Below are 21,179 nucleotides of genomic sequence, written 5' to 3'. Positions count from 1 at the left end.
AAAAATGAGGCAAATAGCTCCTGAATTAGAGAAACAGTTAAGAGCCCTAAAAGGAACGAACACAATGGTAAAAATACCTGAGTTTTAACATAGTTGTTAACTCAAAGTCAGAAATAATTGTTCTAATATATTCTGCTCCTGACAAATCTCAACTTCAGAAGAGCTTCACATCTGCAGAGTCCCAAGGAACTTTTTAAGCATTCAGGGATCGCTGACACTTGGCTGAGCGGGGCTGAGTGACAGCCAAATGCCAAGCACAGCACTCTACAATGCTGCGGGGAACAGAGATTCCTGCCTAAGAGATCGGAGCAAGTTTCCCATTGTAGAAAGGACAAAAGGCTTCAAACGTCATGTTTTCTACTTTTCAAGGAAGTTAGTATTTTGGACATGACAGGACCCAGCAAGAGATCACTGATCTCCAAGGCTTGAGAAGATGCTAAAAGCTTTGAGAACTTGAGTAGCTATAGGAAATTAACATGATTGCTTCCTTTTAATATTATTAACTATACATGCCAGACTGCTCTTAAATATTCTCTTCCCGCATTCATACCCACACCTTTACCTTCGTACCATAAGAATTCCGTATTCAGCTCTGTCCCTTGATCATTAATGCAGACTCCTAAACTTCAGACTTCAAAGAAATGCACGCGTAAGAGTCACAGGCACAGGACTGGAACAGCGTCAAAGCCTCCCTGTGCAGAAACCTCGATCTTCTGTTTGTCTTCACTGTACAAATACCTCGTTCTATCAAGACTAGGAAATTCAATGATTTATGTAGGGCTTCCCACAGATTAAGTTAATAAGGGAACCCAATAGTGCCTCATCTCCTTCCGCCTTCCAAACACCGGTAAATGAAAGGAAATAGAAATGTCTCCTGGGGTAAGGGAAAGACGTGAGCGCTCTACAAATGTGCAAGGGAAGAAACCAAAGGCTTCAATTGTGTGGATATGCATTTCTCCAGGAACCCTCTTCCCTTCTCCTCCCTCCCATAAGTGGCATATAATAATGTTCTTAGGGAAACTTGGTTCAGCTGCAAAGCCTCACCCAGACCACACTGATCACCACCTAGGACAGTGGCGTTCTAGTTTTCTTCCTGCTTTTTCTTTTGAATTTTCCTTCCTTTGACCCTTCCCCCCCTTCTTCTGTTCTCACCCTCCCTCTCTCTGCTGCTCAAAATGTCTGCACTCCCTGCTTCCTGATTTTTTTAGGTTCCCTTCTGTCATTTGTAGTACATTTCCAGTACCACCAGCATTACTCGGAGCTCCAGTCATGCCTTACTAGTCAAGCCTTCCAGCCTATGAGGCTGAATTACAGTTTAACACAATACAAATGAAGAAATTACAGCACAGATAGATCAAGATACAGGTCTCTCCAAGACCCTAGGGGACTTAGGGACTCATTTCAATGTAACTTGCAATCAACATCCCTTTGAGTTAGATTTGAAAATTACACCAGCATTCCCTAGCCAAGATTAAGCCTCATCATGAGACAGTCAGAAATGCAGCCTAGCCTTTTTCAGTTCTATTTGTAGCTGCTTGTGTATCGCCAGCTTTCGAGGAAATTACACACCACCAGACTAACACAGGTGCAGTTTCTTTAGTGGTGAGAAAGCTGCTATAGGTCATCAGATTCAGGCATTTTCAACGACAAGATGGTCTACGCTTGCTCTGAGCTAAGTTAGACATTACAATGGTAAAGTGTGAGAAGCTGTTGTAGATATATATATGCTTCAAAGTGCCTTCCATCAGACTTACAATCCCTCATAAAACACTGGGCTAAAGTGACTATCAATGGTAGATGGTGTTACAGAGCACTGATTTACTTACTGAGAAGGTGAACCATAAAGCCAAACTCAGAAATTTCTCTAATGAGAACGCTGCAATTAGGTCATGGCAAAACACTGCATAACCACAAACTGGAGCAAAAACATTCCCACAGAATAAGTAGTATGTGACAGCAGGTATTTGGAATGAGAACAAGGATTTCATCCATGTAGCCCTACTGCTGAATTACGTAGATAAACAGCTATCCTGAGATAGTCAGCTTCCAGTGGGGACATGCAGGTGTCAGGATACACAGACCCAGTTTAGCACTAGCAATCTAGAGCCTAAACTCCCAAGAGATGAAAGTTCATATCCAACTCTGATGACATTTGACAAGGTGTTCACAGCAAATTTTGGGGTCAGAATTCTATTTAGGTCATGTATGAACTGGATCCAGGCCACAACCTTCTTTGTATCCTCTGGACTCCAGTTTGAGCAATGTTTCTAATTTCCAGCGACTATTTCTGCTAAAAAACTAAGTCAGTTCTACGCCTAACGTTGCTCAGTTCAGGCTGCCCATTTTGGTAAGCCTCCAAACACAAGACCTTTACCCAAATGACAAGATAGGTGACTTTACTAGGAAAACACTCTCCAGACTGCTTTTGGTCACTGAAACTCCCTGACCCTCTCCCTCCCTTGGGTCCTGCACAGGCATGTGGAAGCACCTGCTGTTGGGGCAGACGGGTCAGGAGAGTGAAGATTTGTGGGTTAATGGGATACTGTTCTGATCAGGGAGATTAGGTTACAAGGCCGTGCCTTTGAAGACTGGCTTCTTCAGTATGGCACTTTGGTTTACGACCAGGGATTTCTTTTAATTAGGTTGTACTCTTAATTATTTATGACCTATATTATTTGCAGAAGCTGTCCAAAACCTAAGCCTTAATAATGATAATTGGAGTAATCATATTTTTACCTCTTTTGTAAAGCACCTGAGAGAAATGCTAGGACAGGATTAGATGCTTAATGAAAAATTATCATTAAAAAGTGGAAGAAAAAAGCAAACTAAAATGGAACTTGCTATTTTATACTGCATTAGGGCTGAATTGAGTGTCATTTATCAGAGGTGACACTGAAAATTTTAACCTGAAAATTGAATGGGGATCTTCTTTATGCACCTCCTGATGCACGATTCCAGACGAGGATGCCAAGGGCCAGAGCCCGGGCCTGAATATCGTGCGAAGTCAGAGCAGCCCCAGCAGCGCACACTATGGCAGGGCTGGGCTATTCTACCACATGTTGGTGACGCAGTCAGTTCTTGGCTATTCACACCACCAAACAAACACAACGGGTGTTTAAGATCGGCCAAGTTCCTGTATCCATCACAGCCCCTCCACAGTGAAGATCTGGCCTTCCAGCCCTCACCTTCCTCAAAAAGTATCCTTGAACTAAAACAGCTGCAATTTGTGCTTCTGCTTCCACCACGTGGAAACCTTCACGGTGAATACTTACGGGCCTACCTGAATCAGTCTCTAAGGAGAGGCACAATCTTTCAGCCTGGGGGCAGACCATGAAGTAGCAGCAGGGATGGCAAACCCAGAGACTCAAAGAGATGAGGGATCCCCACTCCCTACCAGGCAAGGATGAAAACACAAAGCTTTTAACTCTTTGGGGATTAGCACCCTCAGATGGGCATTTTGTTCTGTCTGAGACCAAAGCAGGAGGATTTGGAGTCACTTCTGCTTAATTTAGAGTTTGGGCGGATGACGAGCAGCTCCTGTGGGTGTTTGGGGCTGGCAGGGACAGGGACTCCGAGGGAGCGGAGAGCAAGGCAGGCGCCATCTCCCGCAGCAGGGGCTGGGGCAGAGGCCCAGGGCCTCCTCCGCAGGCAGCAAAGCATCCCCTTGCCTCACCTGGACTTGAGGAGGGCCCTACCAGGGACCGGACAGCCCTGCTGTCCCTAACACCAACCCCCCTGTCCCCCCCGCCACACACCCCCCGCAGTCCCCGCCTGCCCATGAGGAGGCTCTGCTGACACCGCCGGGGGTGCCTGCGGCGACCCCCGAGCCCGGACGCGGTGCCGGGGGCTGCGGCCCCGCAGACGCACCCCGCCCTAAGGGAGAGGGGGTGCTCTCCGTGAGGGCAGCGGAGAGACACGGGAGCCCCTCGCCCGAGCTCTGAGGGGGGATCCCCGCCTCGGGCCGTGCGGCTCCGTCCCGGAGGTGCGACGAGGGGACAGCGCGGGCGGCGGGCCGGCATTCCCCTCAGGTTGGCGGCGGGGGGCGCGGGCAGCAGCGGGGCGCCCAGGGGAGGGCCGGGGCCACCTCGGCCGTTAGGCGGGAGCCGGCGCTGTGCGCCCCCGCCTCAGCGGCCCCTCTGGCGGGGCAACCCCGGCGCCGCTCCCCGCTGCACCTGCCTGCGAGCCCGGCACCCCGGCCGGGCAGGGGCGGCCGCGGCCCCCTCCCTTGCCACGGGGGCTACTGCGAGCCGCGCTCCCCTCAGGCCAGAGCCCCCCCCCCACCCCGCTCCGCACCCCGCTCCTCACCCCGCGGGCGCCTGCCCCAGCGGCCGCCCGCTCATCCATCTTGCTGCGCTTCCCTCCGAGGTGACAAAGCCGGCATGGCAATCAGAGACACCGAGGAGCTCTGGGAAGTGCCTACCCCAGATTCAGTTATTAACTTTCACCAGGCGGCTGCAACTACGGCACCCGGCATCCCCCGCTGGGCCAGCGCCTGCAAAGGCGGCCGGGAAGTGTAGTCCCGCCGCCCCGCCGGCCTCGCCGCCCCGGTGCTGGGCGGGCGCCGCGGCAGGGAGCGGCCGCCGCGCCGCCTCAGGTGCCCGCCTCCCGGCTGAGGGGGAGAGGTGCCCCGGGCGGGCGCTCGGCGGGGGAGGCGCGCTTCGGCAGGCCTGGGGCACGCTGGGCCTGGGGGCTGAAAGCACGAAAGTCCTCGTGAAACGCCACCTGGATTGTGAGGTACAGCTAGGAGGCAGGCGTCAAGGGGAACGCACAGGGGGAGAGAAAAAAGAAAAATAAAGAGGGGATGACGTTCGTCCTTCCCTCCAAGAGAGGGGGTGCCTTCCCCAGAGCTTAGTGGCATCGCTCACAAAATGGCCGCTTCCCTGAGGAGGCCCACTCCTTAGAAAGACAGGGCCGCAGCAAAAAGTTTTGGTGTTTTAGTGGTGATTAAGGTGTTTGCCACAGCTAGCCTGCTGGCTGGCCAGATCTGCAAGTGTCACAGATGTGCTGGGCCCACTCCGCGACCTCAGGGCTGATGTCCCTGCACATGGCTGCAGGCTCGCCAGTGCTAAGGGGCGAATGCTGCTTTTACAACTTTTTCAGGTACCGTTGATTGTACATTTTACGACATGGAAACACTTTGTCTGCTTCTTGCAATCAACAGAAGATTGTAAATTATGCAGGGAGACAGCCATATAAGAGCTCACTTATCTTGGCCCAGGAGGAGCTTACTGTGTTTACAACAAATTTGAAGTCTTTCATGTTGAAATTTTTTATAATTTTATAACATCATGAGGATTTAAGTTGTTCACTTTTTATTTCACCTGGCTCTTATTATCAGCCCACTTACATGCTAAATCTATTACCTTCATTGCATCATGATCTTTCTGCAACAGCTTTGTCTTCTAATGTCTCCTCCACAAGGTTTCTAACTAGCAACGTTCCTTGCCCCAAAACCACTCTCAACAAAAGCAATAAAAAAAAGCAGAACTGTTAAAGATTCATGTTAGAAAAGTTGTCAGAACACAGGCCAAAAGAATCCAGGAAGACCAGTGTGACTCCAGAGGATGTAAAATTTAGTGAAAGAAGGAACCTCTAGATGCCTTAAGAATATTTTATCACTGCAGTAGCCAGGTGCTAAAAAATATTAATAGACAAAGCTTAAAAAAAATAATCTGGAAACCGTGTCACTCAAGTGATCAGCTGCTAGTCATCAAGTGTATAGCTCTTGGTGTCTCATGTTGAGATGTTTCATCCGTTTTTCTTTACAACGCATAAAGCTGGCCTTGCTCTCCAAGGTTTGCTATGTTGAGCACACAGATCTGAACACTGCATCAATTAAAACAAGCCATGTGGAAACAAAAGGACATTTTAGAGGTGTAAGCAGCGAGCTTCCAAAGTCAGGTGGGAAAACTGCTTTAAAGCACAGACATCTATGTTCATGGAGCATTACTACTCCTTGTCATATTTGATTACAGATCACTTTGTTTTGTTGCTTTTGATGAAGGGTGGGGAGGGGGGAACCCAGCAGAGGTAGCAGCCACACACCAACCTTTCACTGTAAACACCAAGAGAGGAGCTATGGAGGGAAAATATGTTATTGCTCCATGGGAATCCAGCAACACAGGGGTATAAGAGTGACACTAAAATGGGCCGTGCTGTCACGAGGCCTTGTTTGCCAGAGCCAGACAAGAATGATCTGTTATAAAACATGGTGGAATGTTTGGTTTTGTAGTACTGGATTTCCAAAATCCATAGTCTTTTTGTGGCCGACAAGCTTGCTCCTTTCTTTGCCTCGTTCCTGCAGCTGTCGGAGGTCTGCACCCCTGCCTGGAAAACATGAGTAACAGCAAGAAAGCAATCCTAGCAAAAATCTGCATCATTCATGTGTAATCAGACAATGCTTGGGAGATTTACAAAGAGAGGAGGAGGAGAAAACCACAGCGCTGCAGTCATTTGCATTATTTCGAGTTTCTTCTCATTGCCATAGTCACTTTTAGCTTTAAAGTGTAATAAGCATATTTTTCATACACAGCTTTATACACACTTCAGCATTATTAGGGTTTAATTCACATCCCACCATGACCAAGTGAAATTTGGCAAAAAGGCTTTCATTTTGTTTTGGTAATATTATGTACATACATACAAATTAACTTAAAAGCATACTCTGTTGTGGCTTACTGCTTACACCAAAGATTCTCTCCATGGTTTGTCCTGGCTGCTTTATACTATTCAGGCCATGCAAAACCTCCTGGGAAGCATCCTAACAATACTGCTGGGAATTCACTAGGAATAAAAACAGGCAACTGCTGCTTTACATCACTTACTTTTCTCTGATCCAGCAGAAAGACACACAAGCAGTTCAGTTGGAGCACTGTGCCTTCTCGCAGTTCTTATGAGCAGAGCCATGAGTGCTAACATAATCCAAAACACGCTTTTGGATGCTCACAAGCTGATTCGAGTTTGGAGCAATCCTGGGTTTGGTTTAGAGCTGCCCTGTGCTCACTTTTGGGTCCTGCAGCAAGCATAGGAGCCAACGCACAACAGTCAAAACGGAAATCCCAACTTCAGACATTTGCACCGTGTTGGTGGTCCTCCGCTGACAATACTTGTGGTTCTGCAACATGCTTAAGCCACACACACAAACCTAATTGTCCAACTGTGTGGTTTTACTATGCTAGTTTTATGCACTTTTAGGACCACAAACTTAGCAAAGGTGCACTGCGGTTCTGTTTGCCTGTGACTCAGTTTTTACCTGCCTGTCTTCAGTTTCCCCTATATTCAGATTAGATGCATTGGTTGCCTGCTATGAGGGGAGTTCTCTAGGTGGGAAACACTTTTAGATGTGCACTTTTTTTACCAGACTTGCACATCCAAAATTTCATCTTACTTTATTACCTGACAGCATGGAAGTTTTAATGTAACAGCACATCCGCAAGAATTTACGTCCTTACCAAAGTTCACTTTGATGATGAGTGGGTGCTTACAGATCCTCTGGACACAAATAAAAGGTATTTATAAATACTGTAATTAGTGGAAAACATTAAAATAGCTTCTTCCTAGCATCAGGAGTCAGAGATATTTTAATGTATACCATTTCAAAAATCTGAAAGAAGGACCATATACAAACTGGGAGCATTTTAAATATGTTTATTCAGCAGCTATTACAATCAGCCTCCAAAAAACTGGAGTCCCCTCTTGTTTCTGAACAGTGTCAAGTGATGAAAATGCCTAAGAACATTGAAGCTAAACAGTGCACTCCTTTCTGAGAAACGGACATGTCTAACAGGGATTAATCTCTTTGAAAAGGCAAAATATAAATATATACACTCTAAGTTCACAACAACAGTTTAAACTCACTACGTTAATTCAAGTGGGATAACAGTGGACAAATCCACATCATGTAAACTGCAGTCGTAAAATCTCTCTGCTGTCTCCTCAAACCCTGTCCAGTTTCGGTTTACATTCTGTGATCTGCCTATCGCAGAGTTGAAATACAGAAGCGCTGAAGTGTTGAATCTCAGGGGCTGTGCACAGGACCGGGAACTGGGGTGATACTCTGCTCTCTACACGTTGCTCAAGGCATCCACACCAGGAAGAACCTTACCTGTTAGCAGTTAAAAACATACCGGTAAAGTTAAGAACCCCTCTGCCCTCAAGCAACTAAGTTTTACACTTGCAATTGCATCATTTAAACATATTAAAAGAAATTATCAGACATTGTAGGTTAAAAATGGAAGAGCTCGGCTCTATGCATGCTCCTATTGACTGTGGCCCTTACGCATATGAGTTACATTTAGATGTTTCATGCAGTAAATACCTTTTAGGGCTGCTGTAGTGAGTATCCAGAGCACAGCTGCACTCATATGTCAGCAGACAGATTCTTAACGTACCACAGTCATCAATTCTCAGTTAACTAATAATGGTAAATTTCTATCCAAGTCTCTGCTAGGGTCAGATCCAAACACCTAAGATCTTTTTCCATTAAGTTTGATGGCAAACAGATTTTTGATTTGGTCTAGGGAGTTGCTGCATACTTTCTTTAATCTCTAGTGGCACATAAATAGAATTTTGGAGTGTGTGGTGGAAATTTTAAGAATTAATTCAGAAAAAGAAACAAAGCCTCCTACAAGTCTCAAGTCTTTTACTGGGACTAAAACACCCAGGTCTAGATATTTACATGCCTCATTCCAACTGATGGAAGCAAGGAATATGCTCATGTCTGAGCATGAGGGCCCGGATTATTAAAGTGCAATGTTTTCTAAAGCATTTTTAGCTTTTTGTCCTACTTTAATAACGAAGACAGACCTCTGGTTTTGCCTTTTTTTTTTTTTTTTTTTTGAAAACCTACCTTCTAATGCTCAAGCTGCATGGCAGTACTGAATTTTAACACTGTTCACAACTCACCAGTTTGTTGGGTTTTGGGTGGGGGGCGTGCACGCCTTTTTTAAATCTTCAGAAGCTTTTCTAATTAGCTAGACTTCCGTTACATTTAAAAGATCACACACACAAACCCACATTTTGGGCCAAAACTTAGACAAGTTTGTTCTTTTGAATAAATCAGTTGCACAGTGTTTCCTTCTAGCCATCTGCATTCTTTCCCTTTACCATCACTCCCTAGGCAACAGAAACAAAAGCTCTGTCTCGCATATAACTGCTGGAAACTAGCAGCTGCAATGCAGTTTATTGCAGTTTCTCTTCTACAGAGAAGCTGACAGCATTAGATAATTTACCCATATTGGGAAACAGCTAATTACCAGAGGAAATGAAAACTCATTTAGAGTACAATGTAACTCATTAGAGGAATCCTGTAAATTCTCACCATTTTGAATTCCAAGTATACTTGTGCACGTTTGTGATCGATCACTAGAGGGCTCCCCAAAACCACGGAATTTCAAACAATGTGCCCAAAAGGAAACTTCTGGCAAAAATTCCAGACTATTCTGATGTGATTTCCCTCACAGAAACTGGGCATTTTAAACAGTCTGGTTAGCGTGTCTCAGGGGATCATCTACAAAAGTAAGCTCACTCTCAAGGCCATTTTATTTTCTATTCCAGCATTTTTGCTTTCTGGGAGTGGCAGACCGTGTTGTTTGCAAGAATACTCCATTTTCTTTCTTCCTCTAGGAGAACTACAGAAGAGCAATGAGGAGCTCGTTGCTCAAAAGCTATGTTCAACTCCACATGGTGGAACAGAAAAGACGTTCACCCCATTGTGATTTCTTGAGTATCAACAAGTGGCAGAACACCCAAAGTACCCAATTCGCTGGAAGTAGTTAAAATAAAGGAACATTTACCCTCTAGCAGTTCCAGGCTGGCGCCACCTCCGGTGCTGACATGGCTAACTTTATCCTCAGTGTTCCACTTTGCACAGCAAGTAGCTGTATCTCCACCACCTGTAGTACAAACAAAAAAATATAATCAATGAAACACACAGGAAATTCAGATTTTGTTCAGCTTAAGGGCCACAGCCTTGCTATGTGCTGGTCCTGCTCCCAAATACTCTGCATCGGTACATACAACATTTTTTAAAGTCCTATCTCCAAGCTGAAGGACAGATGAAAACATGAGGGAAGAAAAAGAATTTGACAAGTATTTTTAACATGGTACTGGCAAGCATTGTTGCATTTAGAAAGACAAGAAGAAACACATACAGCTGCTTACCAATAATGGTGATGGTGCCCTTTCCAGTTACTTCTACCACTTTGTCCATCAGGGCTTTGGTTCCTTTGGCAAACTTGTCCCACTCAAAGACACCGACTGGGCCATTCCACACAATTTGCTTGGCCCTTCCCACAACTTCAACAAACTTTGCCACACTTTGAGGGCCACAGTCCAAGCCCTAAGACAAGTAAAAGAAGCCATTGATACACTTACTGCTGACCCTCATCTCAAATCGCCATTGTTTAGCTGGGGTCCTCAGAAGCTTCCCCCTTAGCCCCAGATATGAAGCAAGTATTTCTCTATATGCACTGAATACTGAGAAGCAGAAAGATTTATCAGCAGCTGCTGCAGGAGGGTGGAGTCTGGTGTGGTATTTATCTTCCTAGTACAAGTAATTAAATTTTTAAGTCAATGCCAGATGCTTGAAGCCTTGATTAGAAACTTTTGCTAACTCCACTTAAATTTGTCAAATACAAGGGATTTCTACTGTACTCAAGGTTTTAAGAGGAGTTTTGTTGTTTTAATACAAACCTCGCAAAAGCTACTTTAAACTTAAAAATTCAGAACAAACAGGACTTCCATTTCATTAAACCAACACACTACATAGTTTGACCACCTTCAGAAACCTTTGCAAAGAATGATAATTACTTTTTCTACTCCTTTAAGGTGTCCTTCCCACCCCACTGCTGCCTGTTACTTCTTTTAGTCCCTTAAAGCCTATTAAAACCTACCATCCAGCCAGCAGGAATGCCTGAAGCCACTGTGGCTTCCCCAGTCTGTGCATGCTCATCAAATTTGTCTGCAGTGATGAAATCAACAGGCAGAGTAATCTTCACGCCATTCTTCTCTGCCTTGGCCATCAGGTCCTTGACAATTTTTGATCCCTCTTCATCAAACAGAGAGTTACCAATCTAGAGAAATTATTTGGGAAAAGTAAGAGAGAGGTGTTTGTTTAGCTACTGTAGCTAAACTACAGCAGTAGTCAAGCCAAACTGCTCAGCCAGCCATTCTGGAAAGACTGTTCTCCTAACGCACCTAGCTAGACATAGGCACCAATTTGATTTTTGCAAAGTGATTGTCAAGTAACTTCTCAGTGCTCCCTACTCTTGCAGAGGGCTGATAGCCAGTTCTCAATACTAGCATATATAAAGGACATTCTGACCGCATTCTTTCCTAGGAGTAGGCACCGAATTGCTCTTTTCGTACCTCCATGTTGTTGATCACTTTGAGGAAGGTGAATGCCATTCCACCACCAATGATCATCTCATTGACCTTATCCAACATGTTATTGATCAGCTGGATCTTATCCTGAACCTTGGCTCTGGCAAGAGAGAAGGAAAAAGGATGAATAATGTAGCTGCTGCTCAAAACTCCTGAGGCAAAACTTACTCGATTGTGGTGTGTCAAAGCCATATGGAGAGAATGATCCGACAAAGGAGTTGTTGGGAGCAGGCAGAAAGGGAATTTGGCAACTTCACAGGCCAGCATTAAACATCAACTTACAGGAGTCCTCTATTTTTTTCCTATTTCAATCTAAACCTCATTGGCACTTTAGAGCCTGATTTCCCCTGCTGTCCAGCAAGGTAGAGCAGAGATCAGAGCACTGCCATTCATAACCACTGACCAACCCCAGCAGGATCTTCTGTACCAGCTGCCATACCACCAGCTCCTGTAACCCTTCCAGGTCCGGCACCCCGCCACACTCACAGCACAGCTCCAAACTGCTAGGGTGATCTGTGATACAGAACTGCCCTGCCCCAAAGCCGATGACTGCTTTTGGTACAAGATACAAACAGTATTGGAACAATACCAAAATTTCTTTATATAGGAAAGGCAGAGGAGGCAGTAAATAGACAAAAGTCTCCTGTCTTCTCTCTTTAATGCCATGTATGGAATTTTTGTTGTTATCTAAAAGAAAGCTTCATAAAAAACCTCAGGAAACAACCCCGAGTGAAATCTGGTCTGGCACTCAGAGACCTCCATCATAGTCTTAAGACCATGCCCTACTTGGTGATGTTAGATGAGACCATTTCCTCTTCTTGCTTTAGTTTCTCCATCTCTAAACCATGGATAACTGCATGAATTTCATTAACAAAATGCTTTCAGACCTAACCATAAGAAATAGGCGTTGCCTCTACAAATCCGGTCTTGGCAACCATGGAGAGCTCTGGTGTGAGCCAGCCACCAACCCCAGCTTAAGCCGTGAAGCTGCAAATGTTGCTACACTGTAGGCACTGAGCGGGTCAAGAAGCCTTGATGGGATGGGACAGAGCTGCAGCAAAAGCCTGCAGTGCCCACCTTGCCCTGTGCAGCTGCAGGCAGAAAGAGACGGGAAGGTGAATTACATAATTACATTTTTCTTTCTTACCCTTGCACATACCCTGCTTCTAGCACTGAATTACCTTCCTGCACATGGTCTTTCTTTCCCAACACATTTAATTTCCACTTTACTTGTTAGTACAGTTATTCTCAGTTCATCTTCTAGGCCCAATTTTATTATAGATAAGCAGTAGCAAGCCTGCAACTGGACCACACACAGCTTCCAGGCATGACTTCCCTCTGGTACAACCGAGCCAGAGTTGCTGCATCTGCCATCCCACCTAAAAAGGTGCCACTTCCAGACAGATACAGGTATTTTCTGGCTCTGAACTGCTCTCAGAGTTCATCCTGTGACTCACTAAGGTGCAGTCAGCACTCATCAGTCCTTGGCCACACAATGAGTTTAGTACCAGGCTCCTAGTCTGGGAACCTCCTGGTCACCCTTGTTATGTACCTCTCAAAAAAGGTTCACTACAGCCAAGGTCATAGAAAAAGTTTAAACTTTATGTAAGAACTGAATACTACTTCTTAAAAAACACATTTATGGGTGCAAAGAGCAGAAATAAGGCACATACTTCTGTCAGGAGGCACATACTTCTGTCAGGAACACAGGAATGTTATGGTGTCCCAGTTCTGTGTTACATAGCAAGGTATTTTAATTCACCTGATGACCTGAAATACTGTCACTGAACTACAGTGCCAGACTGGGTACAAACATGACCAAAATCATTAGCAATGGGAAATTATTTCTACACACAGTCACTTGGTTTTGCACCTTCAAGTTTCTTGGCACACTAGGTACTGGGGGAGAATGGAGGCCTACCCAGCTACAGTAGGTCACCATTGCATAACGACAGACTGTGTCAATTTACACAGTGCTGAGCCTGCAGGATGCTTGTACTCTGAACCGTGGAGGAAAGGTCACCAACAATGTTTCAGGGCCATCATGTGTCTCTAACAGCTCTTCTGGTTCATCTGTACAACAAACTGCTGTGGATTGTCTCCATGTGGGGAATTAAGAAGAGGTTAGCAGATATGATGACCAGGCCCTGACAGTATCATCACAGGAGCAGACGCGGCCAGTTAGCTCCTCTCTAATCTGCATCTTACAGAGATCTTGGGACTTATCTATAAATCTGAACTGTAGGCACAGTTAGAAGGAAAACACTTGTTTGAACCAAGCCAAAATAACTTTTCATTTCTTACTGAGTAGTTAAAGAGAAATATGGAGTTGATATGTTCTTGAGTCTTACCCTCCAAGAATTGCTAAGAAGGGTCTCTCCGGACTTTCTAGGGCCTTAGCAAAGTAATCCAGTTCTTTCTTCATGAGGAAGCCAGCAGCCTTCTGAGGCAGATTGACACCTACCATGGAGCTGCAGAATAAAAGAGTGAGGAATGGAAAAATTTTCAATCAGTACAGGTCCAAACATCCCTGTGTCTCACAGCATTGCAAAACCAATCCTTTAGTCAGCTGCAGCAATGAGAACAGCATGAAAACCTGCATGAAAACAAAGACAAGGTTTTTGTTTTCCTACTTTGATAAGCTGGCTGTACACCCTTACTTTCTGAGATTGTTTTTGCACAGATATATTAATACGCAAGACACTCACAGTGTTAACCAGTGATCCAGAGTGCTGAGGGACAGTTAAGCATAAGAGCACAGGTATCTTCTTCCAGCAGCACCAGATCATGAAATCAAGCTCAAAGCAGACCACTGGAGTTTGCAAAGCACACATACCTAACCACACTCCATGAGAATAATCAATCTGGAGCTATTAATCTTTTGGAAAAGAGGTCTGCTGTAATTGCAGGACAATTTATACAAGTCCAAAGCAAGTAATTTTTTTATCCTCAAAGCCTAAAAAGTCAGTTCAAGTCTTAGGAGTTACACCTGTCTCCTGTGCCCAGAAGCAAACTTGAAAGAGCATATACTATTGACAACTGTCTCCACTAAATCCATTACTCAGGAACAAACAGCAGAATGATAATGGGATAAGCCCAAAAGGAAGTTAAAACTCACTGGGGGCACAGTTGTATGTGTTTCCATGACATCATTCTGCAGTTCTGCCTGTGGAAGGGAACTGGATACACACCTGTGAGCCCGGTGGGCAGTTCCAAAAGCATCATTGACATAGACATCTCCCAGTTTAGAAAGAGAGGCTCTGAAAGCCTCCACTTTTGCAGAATCAGCCTTGATCTAAAAAGAAAAAGAATGACAAGTTTGTGCTATTCAGGTACACAGAATTGATTCTGAAACTGAAGCCAAAGTCAGCAATTTGACTTATAAACCCAAAGCAAAGAAAGGTCAGCTGGAGAAACTCATCAGTTCATCCTGTGGGTCACTGTATTTCATGTGGTCTTTCCCAGTAAGTAAGTAGGAGCGACAGAAAGATTTAAATGGTTTAAACTCCACATTAAACTCCCTGAGACTGCTATTACAGGCCCGAGGCCTGTTCCCACTTCAAGCTTCTAGTCTATCAGAGCAGGAATGAACTGCAGCACTACCAACCCTTCAGTCTCTCTCCTACAGATTTTCAGTTTTGTGCGGTGACCACAGGTAACAGAAAGGGTGTGTGGAGATGAGGCAATGCTGAGATGAGACTAACAATTACTGAACAAAGAAAATGTGGTCCTCAAGTGCCACAGGTAAAAGGACAAGCTCCTGAAGGACTGATACAACGATGCATTGAGGATTAACTTATACGTAGCCTGCACACTACAACAGGCCACAGCAAAAGCAGCCAACATTGGAAAGCTGAAGACAAGCTTAGCATGTAGTAAGCAAGAACAGATGCATTTCTGTTAAAACTTCTCCATCCTCTACGCATCCTACCAAATCCTCATGGGACAGCTCATATAGTTGGGTTTTCTTTACCACCATGAAAAGACAGAGGAGCTCACTCTGACACTAAGTGACTGCTTGGACCTAGTTTACAGCCACTTGCTCTTAAAGAACAGCCCAGACTGGCAGTCAAGCTATCACCTCTCCCGGTGCTTTTTGCTTTACCAGCTCATCATTCTCAGTGAGGCCTCTGCTAGCGCCCAGATATAACACCATGGGGATGATGGCAGGCAGGTACACTAATATACGGCAGATGGGTTCAGCCCGAGCATAAAACAAGCCAAAGGGGCTACACAGATTATAGAACAATGTTTTCAACTGCTCCTTCACTTGTTAAATCGCCTGGCTTTACACAAAGAGATTAAGTACCAGTAACATCTGTAAGCAGAACACAAGAGGCTCTGAACGAAGGAACCACTGCCACTTGATCTGCTTTGTTAACAAGCACCAGTTAATAATCTGCAGTCTTGTACCACATCACTATTTCCATAGCACCGACTTTCACCTGTTAGGATGAGAAGCAGGTCTGTCAACAGCCCCCCTCCTCTTCTGCTCAACTGCAGCACATGCTTCCATATGCATACAGCCAGCTAAATAACCTGAAAATTACAGAAATGCACTAAACCAAGGGACTGCTTCCCAAAGCAAATTAAATTTTTGTCCCACTTTTCCCTGCCACCATATTGGCTTTCAGTGGCACACAATTCTGGTAGCAAATAATTCCAGACTTGCTCAATTTCTTATTGCCATCAGCAAAGGCTTACTAGTTCTCTGGCCTGTTTTACAGGAGTCCTGTGTCAGCCCATAAAGGGCACCACACCATGTCAGCATTCCACCCCACAAACAGAATCTGAAAGGAGCCAAGACCTGTGTAAAGTCAGTGGGGTCACTGTCACTAAGAAAAGCAGCTGTCTGGAGCAAGCACTCTTCCTGACCTTCAAGAAAATGTCAGAGGTGCAAGGCAGCCTGGCCTTAGATGATTATTAAGACCAGATAGGCTTATAAAAGGGTTTGATAATTCCTGTGCTGCAGAATGTTTAAACTTTATATTAAAACATCAGTCAGATAACCAAGAAAGAAGCGTCTTTCTTATGGCCCCAGTGGCAACAATCTCAAACAGACCTTGTTTTTTGGTCTAGATGTCCCAAAATAAAGTCTAATAAGCAGCAACTAGTTTGCTGCACAGCCCTATTTCCCCCGCTTTTCCTTCTGTTACAGACTACAGCACCTTCAACAGAGTCATCTGTAACCTTTCACATAAGCTGTTTCATCTTGGAAATTCAATGCATTTGACTCAAACTTCCTCACAGCATGGAACAAATGATCGGACACACTGAACTGAAGATCTCTGACATCCTTCTGAGAGCAAATTCATAAACAGCATTTTAGACCAGCTGCTGGTTCCTTGTCGGTCTGCAGCAAACAAGCTAGTAAGACCAGAGCAGGCACACACAAAAGCTAGACTTGAAGTTTCACCTTGTTCCCTGATGCATCCTTCCCTTTCCCTTCTTCTTCTACGTGGAATCGGAGGTTCTCTAGCAGGATGATGGAGCCAGCTGCAGGATTAGCACAGGCCTTCTCCACCTCAGGACCAACGCAATCCTTCAGGAATAAGACCTCCCTGCAAACACAAGATACACACTGTCATCCCACCAGTGATTCTTCCTTTCAGAAAGGGAAGCACCCAGGTCTGCTGCCAGAGAGGGCCTGAGGCATGCTGGACTGCTCTTCTACCTCACCTGCCCAGGAGTGCTTTAAGCTCCACAGCTACTGGGGCCAAGGAGAACTTTTCAGGCATGGGAACGCCATCCGGGCGACCCAGGTGACTCATCAAAACCACTGACTTGGCTCCATGATCCAAGCAGTGCTTGATAGTAGGAACAGCCGCCTTGATCCTATAATAGCAGAGAAGAACAAATTAAAAAAGGATTCAAGTAGTCTACCAGGCAAGCAAACTTAGTAAACACACAAGAGCCTTGGGAGTTGTCCTTCAAAAATGACAAAAGAAACTGAGCACAAGAGCTGGGCAGAACAATTACTTAAGAAGTCCATCCTACCTCTGGCGTTCACGTGGTTCAGCCTACCTCTCACCAGAAGACAGCAGGACATCACCACCAGCAAAAAGGGACGCTGGGCTTCTCAGCAACCTACCCTTATTAGAACAAATGTCTACGAGACTAACCACATCCCACAGAGCACAGCTTTCCCTGTGGAACTAACCCAGCCTATCCTTCTAGGGACTGTGACAATCCTGAAGCATGGTCCGCAAAGCATCAACAAAATTCTCTGTCCCAGCATGTTTTCCTGTGTTCCACTGTTATCTTCCATGTAACATAGGACACTGAAGTGAAATGCATTTTGTAATCTAAATTCTGCTGATTGCTTGTAGCTAAGAAATGTCAGGACACACCTGAACATTACTGGGCCTCCTGGTTTAGTCTGTGATTCTGAACAAATAAAGAAGTGACGGGAAGGTTGAGCAGCAGGCATTCTGTGGTGAACAAAACTGTCATCTGTCTGCAAGTGACAGACAAGCAAGACAAGACATTTGATATCACTGTTTCTAAATCTCGTCTCTTTGTGTGCTGCACTAACACAAGTCAACATACCTGCAGGGTAACCAGGAGGCAGAAAGTATTCTGGATACTACCAACAAATACAGCTCATTTTCACACACAGTGAAAAGGATGTGGTTGTGAAATGGTCACAACGCTTCAGCCACTTTTAAAGAATGTAGTTTAGGATCTGTACAATTAGAAGACTTTTCTATATGCTTTCCACAGCAGGTATAGTGAGAAGAAGCCTTGCAGTTAGCATAGTTTGCCAGTGGCTGCAGGGGTTTTAATTAACAATTGTTGGACCTTCTCTAAGACAGCTTTAATATCCTGGTATGAGCAATCACAGCTTAATCATGGCAGTATTCCAGGTACTGCTAGTGTAACTGGGCTAAAGTCAGAGCGAAAACAGACTTCAGGGCTTCCATCTGGGACAGAAGTTATGGCTCACCTTTGATTGTTGGTTATTTTGTGATCCTTCATTGGAACATTGAAGTCAACCCTAAAAAAAAAAAATTAAATAATCAACAAATTTCTTTTACAGAGTGAGGGAACCTGTCAGCAAAAATGCTGGCTAGAAAAACAATGTTACAATTAAAGTAAGATTTTTAATTGTGCCTTGGTACACAAGTTTCATTTTGAAATCAGTATGTTATTAGCCATTTCTGCTTGTAATAATAGAACATAAACCAAGAACAAACATCTGCTAGAATGACTTAGTAAAGCTATGCCACCAATACATCCCAATGCTCATGACCGCAGCAGCAATGATGCTGAAGAAACACATAAAACTGAGATTAACAAGCTCCCCACAACCTTTTCATTTTAAACAACATGCTCTCAGGTCACTGACTAGGAGCTTCCAAGGGAAAAGGAAGGGAATAATGAAAAGTGTCGTTGTGTTCTCTAATGAGGCCTCTAAAGTACCTGGTTACACTACTAAGGCAAGCGGGCAGGCTCAAGGAAGCTGTCCAGGCATTGTCTACAACTCTGAATTTCTGTTCTCCGTAGCCGGGTCCTGGGGCTTATCACATTCCCACTGGAAGACCAGCCATGGATCTAGAGATAACTTCCCTACTCGTGCCAGGTGAAGGGATGCGAGAGGGAAGTTTCATCAGCCATTTCTCGCTAGCTGCCTTGCGCCCACGTGCTGACTAGCAGCAGGAAGCTGTGTTTGCATAACAGCAAAGGCAGGAATTACTCACCAGCTACATCTAACCCAGTGTAACAGGCTAGCAGAACCAGCAAAGTAAAACACACTGCTACAGTGTACCCTTCACCATTCTGTATCTGTATTAAAGAACACCACAATTCAGGAAGTTACTTGAATTCTTTTACAACCTGCTCAGCACAAGAAACAGATGGAAAGACAGACAAAAGCTGCCAGCAAAACAGGAGTAGCTGAGCAGAAAGAAATTGAACTGGCAGCCCCACAGTACAGTGGACTAACTCTAAAAAGAAAAGAACCATTATCATGCTATTATTCATCAGAGCTACAAAAGGAAGACCCAGTTTGCTCTTCTTCCCTGCTGCAGATAACTGAAATCTGAGCTCCCCTTGAACCTGTTTCTCCTCCCCATTCCCAACTTCTCTTGAAGCTTCAGCACTGAGACTGGAAGATAATCAGGTTATGAGTATGCCAAAATTATGACAGATAAGAAAAAAAAAAAAAAAAAAAGAAGAAGATACTGATTTTACTAGTACTGAGCGCACATGGTGACTCTTTTCAGTGAAATGAGACGCAGGCAGGGAACACAAAGGCTGACACCTCATCTGCCGTTTCACTGTTTTAGCAGCCTATCACAGAACTGCAAAAATAGGTATGTGCATTAACCACCGGAGACTAAGAGCTGGCCAACTCATCCTCTGCCAAAGCAAGACTGTTCTCTGTAACATAACCCAGAAAAGGAAAAAACAGGCAGGGTAAAAAAAAAAAAAAAAAGTTGTTACAGAGATAAAAAGGCCTTTTGTCATACAAAATTTAGGAAGCCATGCAAATTCTGAGCTAGCTTCTTCAGTACTCCTTATGGGGGTTAGTTTCTGGTAATCAAATTTCTAGGGAACTACTTCAAAATGAGACAACAGAGAGACAAGATAAAAAGAGCAAGTTGTCTCACACAGACTACAGGGAAGAGAAGTTACAATTTTGTTGTATCTGCCTACTCACTGAGCAAGGTAACAGACACATAGTAGTCACATCATGGTGACCTTGGACAAAGAATCCCACAATAAGAGTATTCCGTGGAGGATGTACCTCAGTGCCATTATCTCCCAGTATTTGGCAACAATTCCACCATTAGGCTTTCAGCAGCCCTTGATGTTTTATAACTAACCTACAAATTCCTATTTTAGGGTTTTACACCTGGACATGCTGAATACCTGTGCAACTCGAAGCTTGCTGCAAAAAAGCAAAATTACTGTTTTATTTGGGTAGCTGGCCAGAACCATATTTTCACTTTTTTTATTGCAACGCTTTTTGGATTTGCAGGAAGGAAGAAGGGAACTGGGGAATAAGCAGGTTTTGGAGCACTCCCCAATAAAATCAGGGTAGACTGGCTTGTTTTCTCCCCAGGCCGCCTGCGGATGGCAGGTACAGGTGGAAGCCGAGCGGCTGTAGCCCCCAGTTGCCCACCTCGGGCAGCGCTGGGCACCATCCTGCCCGGCCCCAACAGGGCTGAGCGCGGCCGGGGCTCACGCTACCCCCGTCAATCACAGCCCCGCCACCGGGAGAGGGACACGCTCCCGGAAGGGGTAACCCGGGATGTGCGGGGCCTCCCCAGCAGCCGGGCGGGGAGCAACCCAAACCCGCAGGAAAGACTTTGCCGGGCCCAGACGTGCCGCTGCCGAGGACGGGGGTGACTTTGCTGCCCGGGGGAAGCTGCGCCGGAGTCCGGCCGCGGAGGGCCCGGCAGGGCGGGGAGGCAGCGCGGCCGGCCGGGGCCCAGCGGGGCGGGGAGGCAGCGCTGCTCCCCCCGCTCCTCCATCGCCGGGAGGCACAGCCCGCTCCGCCGCCTCCTCGCCGGGCCCAGCCGCTATCGAAGGCCGCCCCGGCACAAGGGCACCAGGGGTGGCGGCCCCGGGCGCTCCTGCCCCCGCGGGGCCAGGCCGTTCCTCTCCTCCCCACACCGCGCGGCGGGGCCCAGCTCCTCACCTCATAACGACCCGCTTGCCCTTCACATCCACCTTGTCGAGGGTGAGCTTGTTGGAGAGAGACATGTTGGCTCCCGGCTCCACTCGATCCGCTCCGCTCCACCGCCGCCCGCGCTCTGCCGCAGCGCCCGCCCGCGTCGCCGGCACGCAGC

At 45.8% G+C, this 21,179-nt stretch overlaps 2 protein-coding genes across 3 annotated transcripts in view; both read right to left on the bottom strand.

Moving 5' to 3' along the window:
* Positions 1-4,450, bottom strand: part of AMOT (angiomotin) — a 61,225-nt gene extending 56,775 nt beyond the window's left edge. For both annotated transcript variants that reach the window (XM_040614491.1, XM_040614492.1), the window contains exon 1: positions 4,306-4,450. The gene's annotated coding sequence lies outside the window, so the exon portion shown is untranslated. The remainder of the gene's footprint in view (positions 1-4,305) is intronic.
* Positions 4,451-7,632: 3,182 nt separating this feature from the next.
* On the bottom strand, positions 7,633-21,179 carry PGK1 (phosphoglycerate kinase 1). The gene is made up of 11 exons (XM_040614231.1): positions 21,029-21,179; positions 18,329-18,379; positions 17,062-17,217; positions 16,799-16,943; positions 14,574-14,677; positions 13,734-13,853; positions 11,368-11,482; positions 10,893-11,072; positions 10,162-10,339; positions 9,795-9,893; positions 7,633-8,104 (listed from the first exon to the last, which is right to left on the bottom strand). The coding sequence occupies exons 1-11, from the start codon at positions 21,091-21,093 to the stop codon at positions 8,064-8,066; spliced, it is 1,254 nt and encodes a 417-aa protein (XP_040470165.1). The 5' UTR covers positions 21,094-21,179; the 3' UTR covers positions 7,633-8,063.

This window comes from Falco naumanni, chromosome 14, assembly GCF_017639655.2.
Source record: "Falco naumanni isolate bFalNau1 chromosome 14, bFalNau1.pat, whole genome shotgun sequence".
NCBI lineage: Eukaryota > Metazoa > Chordata > Aves > Falconiformes > Falconidae > Falco > Falco naumanni.
This window is presented reverse-complemented; position numbering and strand designations above follow the sequence as displayed.